Source organism: Aythya ferina, assembly GCF_964211825.1.
Source record: "Aythya ferina genome assembly, chromosome: 1".
Lineage (NCBI taxonomy): Eukaryota > Metazoa > Chordata > Aves > Anseriformes > Anatidae > Aythya > Aythya ferina.
Window position 1 is genome coordinate 82,807,505 of NC_140296.1, and position 21,383 is coordinate 82,828,887.

General features: G+C 37.3%; 1 protein-coding gene across 1 annotated transcript in view; it reads left to right on the forward strand.

The window, feature by feature from the left end:
• Window positions 1-21,383, forward strand: part of PHEX (phosphate regulating endopeptidase X-linked) — a 103,114-nt gene that overhangs the window by 27,068 nt on the left and 54,663 nt on the right. The window contains exons 7-12 of the mRNA XM_084492481.1: window positions 1,665-1,781; window positions 4,661-4,744; window positions 5,033-5,178; window positions 11,599-11,692; window positions 16,112-16,240; window positions 19,167-19,268. Of these exons, the coding sequence (XP_084348607.1) occupies window positions 1,665-1,781; window positions 4,661-4,744; window positions 5,033-5,178; window positions 11,599-11,692; window positions 16,112-16,240; window positions 19,167-19,268 (672 nt within the window). The remainder of the gene's footprint in view (window positions 1-1,664; window positions 1,782-4,660; window positions 4,745-5,032; window positions 5,179-11,598; window positions 11,693-16,111; window positions 16,241-19,166; window positions 19,269-21,383) is intronic.

Below are 21,383 nucleotides of genomic sequence, written 5' to 3' on the forward strand. Positions count from 1 at the left end.
CAGTGTCTGGGTACCATGTCCTAAGGCACGTGACCACCATATCTAAGGATGGGTATGTCAGACAAAGTTCACTCACCTCTTCCTTGTGAACCGCTGCATCTCTTGGTTGCTTCTGGGAGTTGTGCTTTAAGGAGCTTGGCTCTTGTATAGGCCTCTCTGTGGTGTGGACTAAAAAGGTGCTTGACCCTCCCTAATCAGGGGTCAGCTAGAAGAAAGTCTGCAGGCACACTGCATTCAAGGACAGCTGGCAGTATTCATTAGCAGCTGATACAGCTACCCTTGCCTTAGCCTTCACCTGACCTGGTGGCAACAGGAGTCCCCCAGTCCATGGCAGAGGAGGCTCCAGGATTTCCCAGACCATGGACAAAGTGACTAGAAGCTGAAGACTGTCTCAACAAAGTGGAACTTCAATACTATTGTATTGGTGAGCTGCCCTCCAGGCCAGCCTCTTGGGTTGAATTAGGCCTGAAGGCTGAGCTCATTTCAAGCTCCTTTACAGATGGCTATCATAAAATTAACCTGAATTTATTAAATACAGGGAGCAAGAGTTCCTCAGTGCGTCTCAGTGATTCATTAACTCTTCTTCTCCCTCTCTTCATGATTTCTCAGTACTCTGCTGCAGCTTATCAACAAGTTTTCTTGCTGTTTTTCTGTGGACAGCAGTCATAAACTGGTAAGGTTTGCCATATGTATCGATATTTGACAATGGCAACATCTCTTTTACACTCCTTTGATGAAAGCCTGTGGGCAGCATCTGACACGTGCAGCTGAAAGCTCACAGAAAACAAGAACTTGGATTGTCATAGACAAATCACTTATGATTAAGGTCTTAGAGTTTTGCTTCCCTTTTAAGTTCAGTGAGAAGGTAGTGAGTTTTTTTAGCCACATCCATCCGTCTAGATGATTAAAAAAAAGATTAAAGGTGGTGATGTATTGGGAAATGTTTTTTTTCTTTTGGAGGACTATGGGCCAGCAGGAGTTGATGAAGAGGAATCTGATCCCTCTCAAAACTCTTAAAGATGATGCTTGGAGAGAGGTAGCACAAAAGTCACTACAGTATCATTATATACAGTGTTTTGTGCTAACATTTGTGTATACACACTAGACTAAAATGTGCTTTTTTAGGGAGAGCAGAGCACTGTAGTGGGAATATGTGTTGCAGTGTTGTGGCAGAAATAGAGGATAGAGGTCAGTGGAGTGTCTATTTATCTCCCAGTATTCTCAGCCCCTAAGCTTGCACTTGCCTATAAGCACTTCTTCAGTCCTGTTCTTATTACTGTATGAGATTGCAAAAAAACATTTGTGTACACACATACACATTGTCTAATCCCATCATAAGATTTGTAAGTATTTTCGATCTAATCCAGAAGTGTCTTTTGCATTTCCTGAGATTTACACAGAGATTCAGAGTTGTGTACCACAGCAGGTATCTTAGTCTTTCATGCACAGTATGTTTAGTGTGTTATTTCCCCTCTTCTCTTCAATGAAAGTGGTCACTCAAGGTAAGGAAATTATAACTTTGGTTGCAAGGGCATGAAAGTACGAAGTATTCCGCTCCCTTCCCTGTTATAGCTGGACATTTTGTGACCTACTGCTGCAGCTGTATTGAAGTGCAAATCCACTGATAACTTCATTCCAACCCTCCCCCCCTTTTTTTTTTTCAGTACCGAGATGCCTTTTTGCAGTTCATGGTTGACACAGCAGTGCTTCTGGGTGCAAATGCTTCACGAGCTGAGTCTGATATGAAGTCAGTTCTAAAGCTGGAAGTTAAAATAGCTGAGGTGGGTAATTTTATGTGGCATTTAATATAGCTTTAAAAAAAAGTGCAGTCCTGTTTCAAAATGGAAAGTCATTATATCAACAACCTTAGCAATAATGTTTATTGGAAGGAGAAGGAAAGGAGCAGAACTTGAAGAAAAAAAGAGTGAACAGTCTTCCTGCCTTAGTAAATTGTTAAATAGAATATTTTATTCTCAGGGGCAGGTTAAATAAAAAAGAAAATCAAACAATCAAATAAAACCTTTAGCCAATTGCCCTTGGTCCTTTAAATTAATAATATTTCTTGTTTGAACTTGGGCAGAATTTAAGTCCCTGTTGTACAGCTGTGTTGTGAATACATTGCCATGTATTCAAGGAGCAGACTGGGTCATTCTCTGAGGAAGTCTAAGAGCAGCACAAGAGTGAGTTAGGATAGTGGCACTTTGTGGTTAATGAATGGGTGGGTGGCCATAGCAGTGCCACAGTAAGTTCCTGAGATACTTTCTTGGGGTGCCCTGGGGGAAGGGACAAGAAACTCCATGAGTTTTCTTTTATGAGACCAATTGGACTTAGCAAAACTAAGCAGATTTAAATCTAGCACTCGGATCTGATTGATTTATTTGGTGACATTTTTGCCCCCCACCCCCCTCACCTCCCCACCCCCTGTGGAGTTTGGTTTAGACTTTAGGACTCTTGCAGGCTGAAGAAGCATTTCTGCTTCCCTATATCTCCTTTACTGTGGCTGCTGCAGGAATCCTTCTCCTGGGAGCTTCAAGTCCACTAACATTTCTGCTTTTTCTAAAGCTAGAGAGAAGAGTTTTCTTCAGTGTTGGGAAACCAGCAAAAGTTAGAGGTATAGACTTGATGCTGATTTACAGAACTTCCAGCAGAACTGAGGATTTCTTCATATCACTGTAGAAAAGAAACTCTCCCACTGTCCTCTGTGAAATGCAGCTTCTGCTGTTAATAGAGAAGCCTCTTTCTCAGAAGAGGTGGCAGTAGAAAATGACTTTTCCCTGGGTACTGCTACTGGTGTCTACACCAGGAGGAAAGGCAATGATATGTCTTATTGGTGTGTGTGTGTCTGTGTGCAGAACTGAGAGCCATCCAAACAGCAGTAAATCAGTGTTTCCATGTCTCAGCTGAAAGCAGAGATGAAATTTTGTTAAATCTCTAAATAAAAGCCAATATTCTGTTTCAATTACCTAGCCTGGTTGTAATAATGAGCAGATACTTCATTGCGATCCAGTGGACTTGAGAAACAGGAACTCTTTGTTCTGTTTATTGGTGATGTGATAAGATGCATTGCTACTTCTGGTAGTTCTAATGTTTTATTTGGCAAGTGTCTTAGAGAGCTTTAATTCACAAACAGGATATGTGAAGTTGCTGTATAAGATGTCATGGATCATGTAATAGCCTTCAGGATTAGTAATGCATGCTTTTATGCAACAAGCCATGTTTGCTCACAGTCACCTAATATTCCTTTAGTACGAATAATTCCCTAAAATATATTCAGATATTAGGAACAAGTCCAGGGATGTGGATTGTTACATGATCCCTAATGAGCACAATTAATCACATAAACATTACATTTTACCATGATTTTGAAGGAGCTAGTCCTGTTTGTCGCTTTGTTTTTTACGATATCCCATGTTCCTCTATATATTTTTTTTTTTTTTAGTGAACATACATAACAAAGAATTTGTGTGTTCAGGAAGAGAGACAACTAGAATAAAGGGAAAATATATTGGATTTAGGGAGGAATGGTATTCTTCAAGAGATCTTATTGTGTAAAAGGAAGTTTTTGAGTAGATCTGAATTACTGGAGGAAGAGGAAAAATTTTGAGAAGAAGGGAGCAAATGGGTTCAAGGAGAGTTTAGATTTGTCAGATAAAAGAAATGTGCAGAAAGGGAGAAGAAAGTCATTTTTTTTCCTGTATGGCTTGAGCAACAGTAAAACCACAGACATTTGCTGTAGAATTTTGGTTGGAGAACTTCCAGCTGTCTGGTTAGTCTGGTGTCAATCTCTGTCCTGTTTAAATTCTGCAGAAAAAAAGCCTGTTGTACAGGATTTACCTTAGAGTGGGGCTGAAATTGACATAAGGAATTCTTGTTTCTCCTGAACAGTGACAAAATATTAAACTTTATCTTGTACTTGTCTTGTTTCTCTGTTAAGATACCAGGCTACCATCTTGGAATCTGATCATCTCTTCTCAATTATAAAAGGACTTGCTTTGTATTTAGTATTTCTTCTGCTACATCCTTGGATTTGATACTGCAGAGGATCCTGAGGTCTGGCTCCTGTGGTCAATTAGATGAGAGATTGTTTTGGTGAATGATTTAGCTCATGTCTGGCCTATATGCTAAGGTTTTCTGCTATGGAAATCAGGACACTTGGTAAAATGGGGAGAAACTGGTGCGTGTCTGGCTTTTCCCTCAGATGGAATCAGGCCATAGCAGGGCACATGTTCAAATCCAAGAGATGAGATATCCATCCAGCATACCCATCTCAGATTTGACCTTTTAAACAGTTTGGACTGGCTTCTTTCTAAGATGATAAGATAAATAAGTATTAAATGTCTAGGTATGCTTTTGCCTCTTATGAATCCACACACATTTCTTATAAAAAGGACACAAATTGGTTTGCTTTGTTCAAAGAAGACATGCAGCTCATAAAATTTCCCCGTAATGAGTTAAGCTGACAATGAACCATATTCCAACTCTCCTAGGTAATGCCATCCTCAGAAAGGGAAGTTAATGTCATGAACATTTGCAAAAGGGGTGGTGAGATACTTCCGCACTGAGATTATGCTGGACAGTGGTGATACAAGAACACATCCTTTGAAGATGAACCTGGTTTTCACCTTTTTTTTTTTTTAATTTTTTTTTTTTTTTCCCCCAGATCATGATTCCATATGAAAATCGAACAAGCGAGGTGATGTACAATAAAATGAACATATCGGAGCTTAGTGCCATGATTCCACAGGTTGGTTGTGGAAAAATACAAAACTATTGTTTTAATTTCTGACCTATATGATTAACAAAATCTTCTAGTGCGGAAAGACAGCATGTTAAAGGAATATTATTAAGAATGTTTGTATGTTCTTTTAAACACAATTATGCAAGGTTTGAAAACATGTAAAGACAAACTGCAATAGTTTCTAAATTTTTAATAAGTAAAGCTTTGAAACCATTAATCTCAAAGGTGCAAGTTAGTTAATGAATCATCTTCCTTGATAAACTGCTTTAAACAGCCTTCTTTTTTTCGTTTCAGTTTGACTGGCTGGGATACATCAAGAAAGTGATTGACACCAGACTCTACCCTGAGCTCAAAGACATAGGTCCTTCAGAAAATGTGATTGTCCGTGTTCCCCAGTACTTCAAAGATTTATTCAGGATACTTGAAAATGAAAGGAAAAAGTAAGGATGGTTTCACTCATATTTATGATGGGGCATTGAATGCCAGGCTTTTCCTGGGATTTTCAGGTGCTTCAGAGGTTCTTGGAATCATGTCTCTGGGCAAAAGATCTCCGTGGTTTTGTCCGAAGGAAGATATAGTATTACTTTGAGTGCAGCAGAAAAAAAAATAGTTTCAAGCACCTTTTTACTCAAAACACATGTTGCAGTAAAGTTCAGCAGATCCTTTGCAGATCCATTCAGCCTCTCTAACCTGTATACGGTCTTGTATCTTGTGAAATCACTTATACCTCTAGAAAAATGCAGGCAGCTCACAATGGATGTTCTCTGCACAGGGACAGAGAACAGGTTCAAGAACAGGCAAGACAGGTTCAGGCAATGTGAGGAATAAAGGGTATGTGAAGATGATGTTCTGTTTTGAAGCATTTTTGTTGATAACATCTAAGTTGTTTCTGTGATAATTTGCTCTCACTCTCCACTCAGATGTGTTGCTGAACTTTTAAAAACCACCACAAAACCATCGCCAGGCTCTCATCTCTAAAAATAATTCCTAGTTGATTGTACAGTATGGCCACACCCAAATGTGCATTTCAGAAAAAAAAAAAAAAAGAGTAATTTGGAAGCATTGTTCTTATATTGCTGCTCTGTGCCTCTAATGACAGAATGTTTATGTTAATTCATAGTACCAGTACCTGTAAAAGTAATAAGAAGATCAAACAATAAGAAACATGAAGATGATCATTTTTTTCTGCCTACAGATTGTCAAACGTTCTTACTTTATATAATTCAGACAAATATCATTAATGAACCATGAATTTTAATACGCTGAAGAAAGTCTTCTAAACGGTTTGGGTTGTCCATTACATTTACATGCAAACGTAACTACTACACAGTAAATACCTGGATGCTTTTTTCATTAGGATTTTAATTTAATTTCAAGAAAAAAACATCTATGAGTGTTACAGAAGTTAAACCAGTGTGTGTATCATGGGGGAGAGAGGCTGGACTAGTGACCAGAAAGAACTTCAATATCCATCTTCAGCAAAGTTCAAAACCAGCTTCCTGATTGCCAAAGGTTGAGGGGACAGGCAAAAACAGTCTTTGATTTCTAATATATTCAGGCTGTTAATCTTACAGCTGATAATGGTTTATGTGAGCCAACACTATCAGTGTTTTCTGCTCAGTTTCTCTAAGTTTTCCCTAAGAAAAATTGCATCATAAAAAGTTAGAAATGTCAAATACAGTGTTAAACTCAACCCAAGAAGATTTCAACAAATTTTTATTCATAAAATCCATCCAAAGAGTCACCGCGTGATAACAAAGTTTATGTTTATCTATTAGGTAATAATATTCATTATCTAAAATGTCATAGTTTGCTCCAGAAGCAACTTTGTTATCTGGTCTGAGAAAATCAGAAATCACCTTAATGCAAACTGCTAAAAACAAGATGTTAACATTTTCCTGTGCAGTAAAATCCAAAAGCTTAACAAGGATATTTTCTTATGGGTAATCTCATTTGTCCTTCTCCATATGATGTTTAAAAGGTTAAATTAATTTAAAAAACATGATTTTTTTTTATTTTTTTTTTTAAATAGTAAATATTTCCATGGATCAGTTTCCTACTAAAGCATTCAAAACATTTAGACTTGCATCAGTGATTAAAATGTGAATTAACTTCTGATTATTTCAGGAGAGTCAGTGTCATTGGGAAAGACAAGCACTTTCTCTGAGTTCATATTCTCTTCAGTTACCAACCTGCAGGCATGGGTGTTATTCAAACATGGCACAAAATTAAGGTTCATGCCCCAGTGATCTGGCAAACTACTTGGTGAAATTTCTTTCAGGTGAAGGGAAGAATGGAGTGAAAATTAAGCCTGGCTACAAAACAATTCTTAGTGATGGAGGTGACAAGTTGTATGGACTCAAAATCCTATCATAAACTGCTCCCTTGGAGAACTTGCTCAACAGACTTGAATTGCGAAATCATTCACATGGCAATGTTACTAGAAAATAGCATATTGGCAGAGTGTAGTGTGAATTTAATAGAATAAGGCATTTATTTATTTATTTATTTAGTGACAACCCTGCTGAATGTAATCAAGTAACTCTGTGTAGCTTGAAATATGTGCTGTGGTGTGGCTGGAACATAATAAGGAATGTTTGAAATTCCCAAGCCAGGGCACTGCTGTGAGTCCAGCCTAGGGCACGGGTCTCTGTAGCAGGCTTATTTTCCCTCCCTGTTATCTGTGCTGGTGCCTTAGAGGAGAGCAATGAATAGAATATAGTAAAATGTGTCCTCATTACAGGGATGTCTGCAACTGCTGTAGGAAGCAGCTTTACCATTCTTATTGTTGTCAGAATAAATAGCTTTCTGTTTTCTCATTTTACTGCATTTTTTGCAGTGTGGGACAATTAATAGAGAAGTACATGGTAATTCCTGCAGCATAAAGAGGATTTTTCTTTAGACAAGGGGACACTAGATCTCCTTTCTGGTCTTCAGCTGTCCCTGAAAAATTAGTTAGAGAGCTAAGCTACAATAATTTAATGAGAACTTGTGCTTCCAGCTATAGATGGATGTTTTTCAGTTCTTTAATTTGATTCACAACCCAATTATGAATACAATTTCCAAACAGTTCTCAAAATTTGTGAAAGATCTATTTTTCTTAAAATGTCAATTAATTTGCCATTATCTCATATTAAATCTATTCTCTTTAATTGCCACCATGTCTATTGATTAAAATACTACAAACTTACAGAATTTTACATGAGCAACCTACTTTATTCCCAGATAGGGTGGAGCCTTCTTCAGCAGATATTCATAAATACTGGTATAATTTTAACTGTCCCAGCAAGCAAGCTCTCTACCACTTCCTTTTTTAGTGTGTATCACAGCAATGGTAATATTGGTTAAGAAACAGTCTAGACTTCTTTCTGTAACAGTTGTTTTGAAGTTAAAATACGTGATTATGTATTGCAGTCTTCCCAAAGGTTAAAACAACAAATGCTTAGGTCTCATTGGAAGTGCAGAGAGGATTTCTGTGGTTTATTTTCTTGTTGGATTTTACTCCATGTGAGGAGGTTAATTTCCCTGAACCTCAGTGACATTATTTGTGAAATTTGGATGAAAACCACCCCAAAATATGCACTGCAGGCATTTCATAATCAAAAAGTATCATTATTAACCTGAATGAAGGTGATCAATTGATTTTAAATTCGTACAGTTAGCTAAAAAGATAAAACAATCATCTCCCAAAAAAGTAAACAGATTAAAGTAAAATGAAATTATCAACCCCCTTCCCCTCCTTCCTTCTCCCCAAACAAACAAACATCATCAACAACAACAGCAAAAGCAGGAAAAAAAAAAAAGGTCTGCCTCCATCCCCCATAAATATACATTCCCCTGGGCTTTGAAGTGAAACCTTCCTATTTTATTGCATTTTATGCATCAGTGGATGCTACTGTGATTGCAATCAGGAATTGTTATAATCTCATCAGAGAGCTTGGTTTTAGGAGGTGTCAGCCTTTTTTCTTTCTCAAATTAAAACAGAGCTCAATTACTTGTGGTCTATTTCATGAAACTGACACCTGCCTTCATCATTTATGACTAAAGTTTTTGAATTCACATTGATATTGGTGTCTTTGAATGCCATCTTTTCAAGATTCATCCTTTACAAATTTCAGTCTTTCCTTCATTATTGATTTGACAGAGGTTCCCCATCTTGAATGTAAGGACAAACTCCTCCAAATGAGAAGTTCACAGAAGGAAAAATTTTATTTTTTTTTATTTTTTTTTTTTTTCAGCAATTAAATACTGAATTGTAACATATACTTGGTTTCTGATTGCTGTCTACTTAGCTGAGTTTTTTTTACTGATGAACTTTGATGGAAATTATGTCTTTACACCTTTTAATATGTAGGACTAGCAGAAATACTGGTTTAGATCCACAGAATTACATTTGTAATAAATTGAGGGAATTTGCAATAGTTACTGGAGGAGCAAGGATGTTGTTCAGTGCTGCTTAAATACAGGAGGCAGGTGCTTGTGAAGCTGGCGGGGTTCTGGTCATTTACAAAATAAATGAGAACTGTATTCTTTCAGGGCACTTTAGTTGCCATTAAGTGGGGAAATTCTACATTGTCAAAATGTGTTAATGGGAAAATCTATACTTTCTGTTATTGTTTTGTAGATTGAAATAAGTTTTTAATGACCCTAAACATTCTGTCAAAACTGTTTAATCATCCATTCAGAGCTAGATCTTTTATCTGCTGTAATGTTTACTGTGCTATAAATTTACATTATTCATGCTAAAAAGCTTTTTTTCAGATATATGTTATGAATATTGTGGGGATTTATATATATTGTATGATACATCTGTATCCTGAAGGAGGGCTTATACCTGGGGTTATGTGGCATGTCTAAAATTACACCCTAAATTTCATGGGATAATTCATACCTGGGTGCCTTAGAAATTAAGTGGAAGGAAGACTTTCCTTTAATGTTTTGTAAAAGCCTCTCTCCACAGTGTGAAAGATGATGTTGGAGTATAAAAGGCAGGATGTATAAAAATTGTAGCAATTCTCTAGTCCCCTACAGAATTTGCCACTGGCCACAAAATCTAGCGAGTATAAGACATCTGCCTTTGTGGTGACAGCTAACTTGAGATTAAACCCTTATGTTTTTCTGTGTGAAATATGTTGACTATATTTCTAACCCCTAAGGATGTGCAGACTTGAAATAAGAGACTTTTCCCAGACTGTCACAGATGTACAACTACACCCAGGCTCATGCTGGCTTCAGGTCAGAGGGAGCAGCTCTGAGGGACAACTGAAACTGGTGGCACTGCAGAGTCCCTGCCTTCCTCAGCTGCCGACCATTGTGCCTGGCCAGACTTGTCCCCACTGCAGGCCTCTGCCAGCCTGCTGAGAGCACACACCCACATATCTGCTCTTGGTGTGGTGTCCCACTTAGATGTGTGTGCATAACCAGAGTACCAGAGTGACTGGGTTGTAACTTGCTCTGTCACAAATTAACAATATGTCGCTTTAACTTGCCTTAAACATCTCCATCCTCACATAACTATCAGCTCTGCAGCGGAGGGACCAAGAGCTTGAGCTTGCAGCAACCACATATCTTGTGCTGGAAGCTCAAGACAGGAACTTGGTTAGAGGCAAAACTCAAGTTATGGCTCAGGTGATGCTTGTGTGGAGACAAAGCTTCCATAAAGCGTGGGATTTGGAAGAGGGGATTGTATGGGTAGCATATATTGATAAAGCTAACAGAGTGACACTGCAGGAACAGCTAGTGGCTCCATCTCTACAGAAAGTAAAAATTGAAGAAATTGGCATTTTATAGAAGAGGGAGTTGTTCAGACACCAAAGCATCTTCTGCTACAAAGGAACAAATTTCCTCCTTATGGAGAAGTCTGTGGTGTGCCCATGATATTATGTATAACCCAGTGTACAACAAACAACTTTTGGGTGTAGCTTTAGGACAATGACTATTCTTGAAAAATATCATCTATAACACAAAGATAATACACTTAGGCCATTAGTGGACTTGTTTTGAGATTATTTGAACTTGATTTGACCATTTGCAGTGCACTTTCATCTCATACAACCACTGCTGAGCATGGAGAAGGCTCAGCCTAGACTAGATAAATACCCTAGTCAAGTGCCTGACGTTTTACAAAGAGGGTCATAGATGTCAGGTCTGCAAAGTTTGAACAATTTCTTCCAGGCTCTCTCATCCTTAGTTCTTATGAGAATCTTGTTACTAAGACTTCCTGTTTTGGTATTTCAGTTATCCACCTGCAAAACATGGGTGGTAATACTTTAATAACTGTGAGTAGTAAGAATTTTTCTTATATCATCTTGATATATGAATATCATCTTTTCTAATGAAAGGCACAAATATGAAATAGAGATAATCTTTAGTAGAGAGGGATGGATCATTATCTTTTCTATTCTATGGTTTATCTTCCCTACTAATTTATCTTCCTAACTAATAGGGAGAGATAACACTGTTTTACAACAGAAAAATCTGGTATTTTTTTTAACCTATGTACATAATTTTCATGCAACTATTATTATGACACGGTTCTTGCTACTTTTATGGAAAATGAAAACTGCCCTTTGAAAAAAAACATTGCCTAAACATGGCATACTAGGTGATATAACTATAGTTATATCAGTATAACTATCCTGTAGAACATGGTTACCACTACACAATTACATATTAACTGGCTGCTATCCAACAGATTACTATAAGTGTAGTAAGGATTTATCAATTTGGTCATCACTCATTAATTTTCAAGGTGAAATTTCCACCACTCAGTCTGAATATTTGTGGAGATATTTCTGTGAGTGCTTTGCATTACATCATATGCATTTAGAGATCTGATAAAAACATGTCTGATTTAACAGGACTCTTGCCAACTATCTGGTGTGGAGGATGGTTTATTCAAGATTATTTAACCTCAGTAGACGTTTTCAGTATCGTTGGCTGGAATTTTCTCGGGTAAGTTAAAGTTTTTAATAGAATTTACAATGGTACTAATGCTGGCACTAACTGTTTCCATTATAGATGCTATTTTTTGTTGGTTATACCTTTGCATAACATGACATATTTTCCATGCTGGGTAAATGTATTGATTAAACTTCTTGTAGGAGATTCCATCTAAAATAATTAAGCCATGCATATTCTTGTGTATGACACTAAGGAAAAGTATCTTTTAGAGTATGTTAAGGAGTTTCTAGACCTCCTCTTTAAAAGCTTATTTTCCTTACACAGGAAGTGGAAAGCTGGAAAGTTATTAAATTTTGTGCCATGGTTGTGACCTGCAAAGTGTCAAACTTATTTGGCCAAAATCTAGGTCTTTGAAAAAAACATACTTTTTATACATACATGAAAAGAGTTCTGCTAAACAAAACTTGAAGATTTAGGTTTTTTGTTTGTTTGTTTGTTTGTTTTGTTTTTCTGAGCTTGCTCAAAACATTCTCTTGCTGTAATGTCTGCTTTCTGTGAGCTCTAACATGTATATACATTAGTCATTTTCACAGAGAAGATGATCAGGTGAGTTCCAACTCAGGGCTGTCAAGTCTCAAATACATGCATTAATTGCTGTCATAAGCTATGAAAGTGGGGCTAATTATCTATTAATTAATATGAACATTTAAGAAAAACATATGATTGATTAAGTGGATCCTGAATGGAAATCCATCCTGATGATCATCTGTGCAGTGTGAGGGGTTTTTATGCAAACCAAGGATGAAACTGTGACGAAAAGTTGCTGTATCTTCTCCTTTTTGTATCTTTGCTCATGTTAGTTTAGAAGGTGAAATTTTTATTTGTTGTTATGAAAATTAGCTGCTTGGTGACATCGTGACAACAGGAGGCTGTCACTTTGATGCCTGTGATCTGGCGCAGGAGGTGTGGGTGCTCTGTCCTCCGTGTCAAGGCATGCAGGTGCCTAACCAAAGCATCCAAAATGCCTTACTGAGCATATTCCTGGAATAGCTACTAGTTGATCACACATATAAAAATAAACTCCAATAGCTTGATGAAGCTATGCAGAAAAGGCACTCTCTTATGCTCCACAATCAGTATTGTTAGAGATGCCATTTTCTTTAAGCAAAAATGTGAGAAACTGCCTGTTAGAACCACAGTGACAAGTTTGTGAGTGTCCGCTTTTGTGGGGCATTTCTTGCTAGCCAGGTAGAACAGATTGCTGTTCATTCACCAGTCTGCAGCATAACATTGAATTATATTATGGTCAGGAAAATTCCTGGAAGGAAACATTAAGCTTTAGATACTGTGCTTTTGGATATGCTAGCTAGCTGCTGTAACTTGTCTGGGTGCTTTATCCAAAAACTTAGGGAGAAGTCTAATTCAAGTTGATTCAAAGGTTGTTAAAATAATGTCTTAAAGGTTTCAAGTAAGTGCTTGTGAAAACTTAAGAGCAGCACAGTAAGGGCAGTAAGCCAGCAGCTCGTTCACATTATCTGCCCTGGGGATCTGGAGATGGAGAGTTAGTTAGGTGCAGTAAACAGCAAGAGCTAATAGTTAACAGTTGTGGTGAAGTGCACTGAACAGCTCAGGGAAACAGATTTCACAGGTCAGCAGAAATGACGGAAGAAATGAAGTCCACAGCAAAACTATTGTTTAGCAGACTGGTCCAGTCAGAGGATGCAGGACTAAAGCCACACAGGTCCTTTGGGATCATAAAGAGTACCCACTAACCTCTTGCCTGATCAGTGAAGAAAATGTTTAATACTTCATACAAAGACATGACCATGAGATGAATCACTGACCCCTAAAGTGAGGATTTTAATTTATTTTTCATTCATTTCTTGTCAGCCTCACCCACTGTAAGTGCAATGTTATTCCACCAGGTTCTCATTTTCTACTGGTGTTTTTTTACATCTTATTTGTACAAATCTTGACACTGAGACTCTTAAACTGGAAGGCACTTTGCAAAGAAAGGAGAAAAGTGATGAAACTTCAAAAAACTTCAGGTTGAAAAATAGGACAAACCTGCTGACTCTAGAGAAAGTGCTTTGATTACAAAATCAGCGAACATCAGCAGTTCCTCTGCTCTGGCTATTTGAGTTCTAGCAAATATGCAGTGGCTCCTGGGGAAGAGCTCGATTACTTCTGTTGTGGAGCACTGAGCTGCCTGGGAGGGCTTGAAACGTGCTATTTAAAGTCATTGTTACTACCTGGAGTACTGCATTTTAGAGTGAGACATTAATATTAGGAGAACAATTTTGAGGGGCTCTAGTTGGCTGTTGTAGCATAAATATCAATAAAACAGCAGTGAGATATAATCTATTCCTCTCAGCTCTGGTTTTATTGGTCTTGGAGCCTGTGCTGCCTTTCTCTCCTCTTTACAGTCAAGCCTCTCTCAAAATAATAATGATTATTATGTTGTAATAATGTGTCACACACTAAAAGCCAGCTCTGTCTCCTGGCTCTTTCTGTGGTTGATGTGTAGTCAGAGCTTTTGGAAGGAATTTTAAGCTCTTATGACTAATACTGTGACTCCCTTTTTCCTCTGCATCATGAAAAAGCTCCGTTATGGTTTTGCATGGAGAGTTTTTTTTTTTGTTTTGTTTGTTTGTTTTTTTTTTTCCCTTTTACTTATTTATTTATTTATTTATTTATTTATTTATTTATTTATTTATTAAAATGTTTTATCATGTCTGAGGGTTGAAGGGTTTGGAAAAGGAGTTTATTTTCAAATTTAGCTCCGTATAGGAAACTGTTACCTTATTTTGTATCGGTTTGCCTAATGTGGCTTTCATACAGATGCAGTGTTCTTTCTGTCATTGAAAATCTATTAGTGCACATACAGTATTAATAAAAAGCATTCAAAAATGCAACTCACTGGTGTATTAAAGTATGAGTCATTGATTAAGATTAATTACAGACGATATGATGGAGAAAATCAATCTTTCAACTTCCAAAATAGCTGACTGTCAATAGCTGAGTTTTAAGCCAATCTGGAACTTTCCAATGAAATCTTTTCCTGTTGAGAAAACAACAAATCTAACATCTTTAGTTTTGCTATGAATTTGATCTTGGGCTCAAAGGAAGAGAGAATAGGGGAGAAGGAGATGCTGAGTATACGCAAGGTCGGCGCTTAGAGGCTTGTATAATCTTTGAGAGGACAAAATCCTATCCTGCCTGACCTGGCCTGGTGTTGACTGTATTCCACTATTACACAAATGACAGGTGTTAACTACTGGATTGGGATTTTGCTTATTCTCTGTAGAGCAAAGCTAATGAGTTCCTGAAGCAGAAAGAGAACACTTTGAATCTAATAAAATAATAAAATAATCAACACTTCATTTGCTGTTTGCTTACATGGACACATCTTTTATTTTGTGTTGAATGTGTATTTTTTTTTAATAAACTCCTACCTTGACAAGAAAAAGTAATGTTATCTGCTAAGTGTCCACAGTAACAACATTCAGCAATGCAAACCAAAGTTATAATGTGCTTATGCTTCACATTGCCTTGATTATTTGTTCATTGACTGTTTTTGACTATTTCTCTTTCGAAGCTCTTATACAGTGGTGCAGAAACTTCACCAGAGCCTTGAAGTCTCCATTTAACCACCATTCCTTTAGTAAAATACACACTCTAGCAATACCTTTCTGCCATAACATATAAGGGGATTTTGGGGGGACAAGCATGTACTCAGTGTTCTTGATGATTCAAACAGGTTTTCTCCTGAAAATACTCTGGGAAAGCAATGTTTCATTTCACACTGTGATATGTAGGAGTAGGGCTGTGGCAGGAGTAAGCAGACATATAAATGGCAAAAAGATGTGGATAGTGTTAGACATTATTAATTAGCACAGTTAAGTGGAGAGCCCTCCACTACCCTGAGGTAGGAGGTGTTTCAGAAGGACTGACCTAATTTCCAAGAGGATGATCTCCTTAGGCTTCCCAGCTAACTGGTGAAGACAGAAAAACTTTTTCAGGAGATATCTCAGAGCAGATATTTTCTAGAGGGAGGTGTCTCTACCGAACACAAGAAAACTACCAAGATTAATCTCAAATGAGCACTTGGGAGAACCTTTTCATAACTAATCCTCTCAGTTTAGTCTAAGTCATTACCATTCACAGATACTTTGTGGGGTTGAAAAGATTTTTCACAGCACTAGACGAAAATGGAAATAACTGCAAAATATTACTGCTTCTTCCTTCCTTCCTTCCTTCCTTCCTTCCTTCCTTCCTTCCTTCCTTCCTTCCTTCCTTCCTTCCTTCCTTCCTTCCTTCCTTCCTTCCTTCCTTCCTTCCTTCCTTCCTTCCTTCCTTCCTTCCTCCTTAGCTATTTAACAAATATACTTTAAGATATACTGTATCTCGATGTAGACTTGTTCTATAAACAATATAATTTTATGACTTCCTGCATGCACTTGCCAACAGGTGATCCACGGAACAACATCTTTGCTGCCTCAGTGGGATAAATGTGTGGACTTTGTTGAAAGTGCACTCCCTTATGTTGTTGGCAAGATGTTTGTGAATGCCCATTTTCAAGAAGACAAGAAAGAGATGGTGAGTCTTCTTAATAACATATTCAAATGATTAATTTCCCTGCACAAGTTTTTATGATTTATTTTCAATTCTTTTTTTTTTTTTCATAGAGTTTTCCAGTATCTGCTTTTCCAGCCATTGATTTTGTAACAGTAGTTAGTTTAAAATTAACTAATTTAATTATTAGACTTAGCTCCTAGTACAAGAGGGGTACAACCATTGAAGAAACACATGAAACAGCATCCTGTGTGGGAACAATAGCTCTGCAATGGCCTTCCACAGCTCTGGATCAGCTTGGTTTGTCTGCTTGACCTTGTTTAGTTCTACTTTTTTCTCAGGGAAGGACTCCATTTTAGACAGACCAGTATTCTGACTGGGCTTCTACAAATATTTTATGTGTGTTTCCCTCTCACGTTCTGCATTTCTTCTGTTGCTTGTTTTCATCTGGAGTTTTCTCTCTGAGATCCAGCTTTTCAGTTCCCTTATTCTTTATTGAGTTTGTAATGTGCTATTTGGCAATTTAGTGGCAAACATATTTCTGGGATATAAGGTAGTATGGCTTCTGTGTGAAGGACTGTAAGAATATACACTTTATTGGGGGATGAGCTGTTGGAGAATGGTTATCTATTGAAATGTGACCTTATTAAAACCTTTCTTAGTATGCAAATTCCTTTCAGACCAAGTCTTTGAAAAACTATCGTCTAAATTCACAGTAAATGCATAGCAAGACATTCATATATAGTTTATAGTATAAATCACAAGATTCAGACTTATAGGAGATAAAATTCGATGCAGGTGAAATTTGTTGCAATCCATTTAGAAGCATGCTTTTCTAGTTGATCATTTTTGTTAAAATTTTAATTTCACTGTTTTTCAGTTCTGTTTTTCTTTCTTAGGTATTTAGAAAGCCTTTGAGAGAAGCACTCTTATTTATAAAAGTTCCTTCCTCCCTCCCTCCCTCCCTCCCTCCCTCCCTCCCTTCCTTCCTTCCTTCCTTCCTTCCTTCCTTTTTCCTTTTTCCTGAATCATAGAATATGTTTATGAGAAAGTAGTTCTGAGTTATATATAATATGGATTTTTCTTCCATGTTTTGTGACTGTTATTTCATACCTTAGATCCTTCTTTTCCTTTTATCAAGAAAGACATTATTTGTGTCTAAATATAGCTCTGTTTCTAACCCAGAGTGCCTGCAGTGTTTCTCACAGCTATGCCTGAGCAGTTTCAGTAATAACTTTGATAGCAGGAATAGGTTTCTCCTCCTGCCCCCTGCAGATACAGCTGGTGCATAAAGCCTAACTATACACCAGGGCCCAGCTGTAGAGCTTGAGTTTGAACTTGTAACCTCCAAATACGGGGAGTTCACCTCATTAGTGCACTAAGTTAATTGAGTTGGTGCTCTGTCATCAATACCTTTAAGTTACTCTATTCCCTGGGATGCAGTTTTCTGTGAATGTTGACTGTTTAGTCATATTTAACGCTAGAGCTGTTCTGTTTATCCCATACTGTCTCTAAAAATTATTATTTTTTATTTTTTTTTTGAGATAGAATGAATAATCAAAGGAGCATTGCTGCATTTTATCTGGTTCCACCACAAATAAAGATCCGTTCCAGATTAAAATATGCATCTGATACATAAATTACAATTCAGCTGAAGGTAGCATTACTTTCTGGAATTTAGTCCCCATCTTTAATGACTTTTCAAAACTACCAGATATAAAATGATTAATAATAAATAACATTTATTTATTAACTACTGGAATAAATTTATATAAAACTCTGGTACTTGACATTTTCATTATTTTTAAATGTAGCATAACTGATAACAAAAAGATCCAATAAGTCTTCATACAATGATTATCTGTCCTGTCTTGTACTGTCTCATCTCTGGTTTGGTCTGTGTTAAAGTCCTCTGGCAACTGCTGGATCTTCCAAAATGCCTCATGCTCACAGTATTCTCGGTGGTCATCTGTCACAAGGTTCATCTATTGATACAAATAGAAGCAGCTCATTGCCTTTACCTTTCTGGTCTGCACTGCCAGACAAATGCACAGGTGTGAGTACATTTCTGCTCTTTAGACTGATGTAATGCATCTCTTAGCTGTGAGACTCATTGTTTTCTTTATTTCAGGGTTTTCTTAATGTTTATACTCATTGAACACTCCAATTATTATTATTTCACTTTCTTGTGATATGCTTGTGGCTTCATATATGTGCCAAACCACCATTTGCACAGAAACAGCCAAGCTAAAATGGTTGTGGATTTTCATAGCTTTGCACAGATGCAGGCTGCCACTGGAAGTTCAGGACCAGAGAAGCAGTAAGGGCTGCTCAGTCTTGTGAGCCATGGCCTCTATCCCTGCAGTACGCAAAGGGTAAGAGCACTTCAAAAGCACAGCTTGCTGGCTGAATATATGGATGCTGCTTTGTATTTGGATCATGATACTGTCAGTCCAAATGCAGTTCTTTGGCAGTATTAATAAGGAGCATCTCAGTGACATAAACCAAGCAAGGCTACAGATGCTCTCTCTGCAGAAAAGGCTTTATCTGTGCAAATGCTTTGCATCTGGTTCTTTCTTCTGTATGGATTAGTGATCTAGGATCAAGGAGACAAAAATCTCCACAAATCACTCCAATTCTCTCAGTTTTTTGTTTGTTTGTTTGTTTGTTTTTGTTTTTGTTTTTTTTTTTACAGTTTTAAGGCAGGCATTCTCACAGTTGTGACATGAAAGGATCAGCAACGAAAAAGTTGTGTGTTACAACTGAGGGGAAGGAAATGAGAAGGAAAAGAAAAAGAAAAAAAAAAACACTCTCCAATAAGCACGAGCAGTTACTGTTGGATTTGGAATTATTCATGGTCTTACCAAATCCATCATGCATTGAAACTTCTCTTATAACGATCCTGCTATGCCACAACTTACTGGGGAGGGGTTTGCTAACTGTTTTCCAGATGGAGGAGCTGACTGAAGGAATACGCTGGGCTTTTATCGACATGTTGGAAAAGGAAAATGATTGGATGGACTCTGAAACAAAAAGAAAAGCTTATGAGAAGGTAATAAATGTAAATGGTGGGTGGGTAAAATCCTGTCAGAGTGAAGATTTTCCTTGAGTGAGAACAGAATGTCATGGACCTTACCTGCAGCTGCCTTGTTCTTCCTCCCCTTGCCTCCATCTTTCTCATTCTGTCTTTGGCTGGTGTAGCCCATGAGCTCATTCACTTGTGCAGTGTTTTTCTTGATAAGGTCTTCGGCTTTGACTGGGGTGTCAGGGGTTCACCAACCTACAAACAGAAAACAGTGTCCAAAACTTGTGGGACAGCTGAGGGTGTTCGGTATGGAAGTGTCCACATTTCTCACCTTCTCCAAAGTCATGGTGGAAGCCTTACATTGGAAGCCACCTTCCAGGAATATGATAACCATACCAGCTGAACAGCCATCTAGCCATCTCCTGACAGGGTAATGCTAGTTATGAAGTGTTATGGTCAAGGTGAGCATTATCTGTCATGATTACTTTCAGGTTGTGTGACCATAAAATGCAGGAGGTAGAGGTGAAGACAGGAGGTACTGAAAGCTCGTTTTTGGACTCTTCATGTACTTATAGCATGTGAAACACAGAAAGGGAGCTTGTCTAAGCCCAGAGCTCTGCCCCAGAGCAGCAGCTGGAAGAAGCATAAACAAGGCAGAGAAGGGAAATGTGTAGGACTTCATCCTTATTTGTGAAGGCAATGGGATATCAGTGAATTAGTAAATTTCCTCTCTGAATAAACTAACATGCAAATGCAGCTTCACTGTCCCTTCTCAGTGTGATGGAATGAAAATAGCATTGTTTTGGTTTAAAAACAAACACGGAATTGAAAGATTTTTTTCAAATTTTGTGGAAAAGGCAATTCAGATATTTTATTGGTGGAAAGTTTTAAATTCTACACACAGCCTATTTACATTTTTTTTTACGGCAGTGCCCTTCACAGATGCACAAATGAAATAGAGCTGCATGAATGGACCAATAAACTATAGAAAACAAAGGATAATAAGAGACAGTTTATTTCTTGTTAATCTGATGATATATAGGCTACAATTATTATTTCTTACAGGAAGTGATGCTTGTTTGTTTACAAGAAATACCCATAGAAGCATAATGATCTTTAATTTAGATATTTGACAAATTTGATGTAGACTATGAGAAGGAAGACTTTCTATTTATTTCCTTAATAGAGATGTTTCTGTATACTTTTACAGTTATATACAAGTCATATGTTGATTTTCCAGCAAATAATTGGCTTAAAATTGTTGTTAAAAAATTTGCTATCTTTCTTCCAGCAGAGAAACAGTACATGCTTTGCCACAAACTAATAAAGTCCCTAAAAAGATCCATCTTTCCCAATTCAGGGAGGGCTGTGTTCAGAAGTTAGGTTAGATCTTCTGTGGGTGGAGATGCCCATGTCCCCTCCATTGACATATTTAGGAAGCTTACAGTACTCGCTCCCTGTTTAGGCATCTCAGTTAAATTTCTGAAGCTAATGAGGTGAGTCTGGGCTGAGCAGTGCATGACAAACTAAATGCAAGCTGTACAACAAAAATACTACTATATGCCATACTACTACATTTAAACCATTTGCATAGCAAATGGTTTAAACCCATTATCACTGACTTGAGCAACAATTTTATAGTTTACTGAGGTAGGAATGAGGTCAGGGTTATAAGTGCTACATAATGATTTAGAAATTGCAGTAACCTGGAAAGGCATTTTGGTAGATTTCCAAATATGAACTTTATGCATGTTTATCAAATACTCTTTTATAGCTAATGATTGGTATTGGATTTGTGCTGGAACATTTGGATGGACATTTTTTTAATTTAAGAAATGTATTAATTACATATATAGACAGATAATTCACTGTGGAAATCTAAGATATATCATGCAACAAAACTTTCAAAATCTGTTACTTTTTAAAATCTCATTAGTCCAGCACGTTATGTAGTCACTTCTTTAATACTTATCCCTTAACAAAACAGGAAAAACAAGTCAACAGGAATGTTGGACTAGGGGTTGCTGAGTTGTTAAAAAAAACATCAGTATTGCTTTATTATATAGAACTATAAAAGAGACATTTCTTTGTCAGTTTGACAGTTTTCATCCACATCTTGAAGACAATGCAAATGCCATGGAT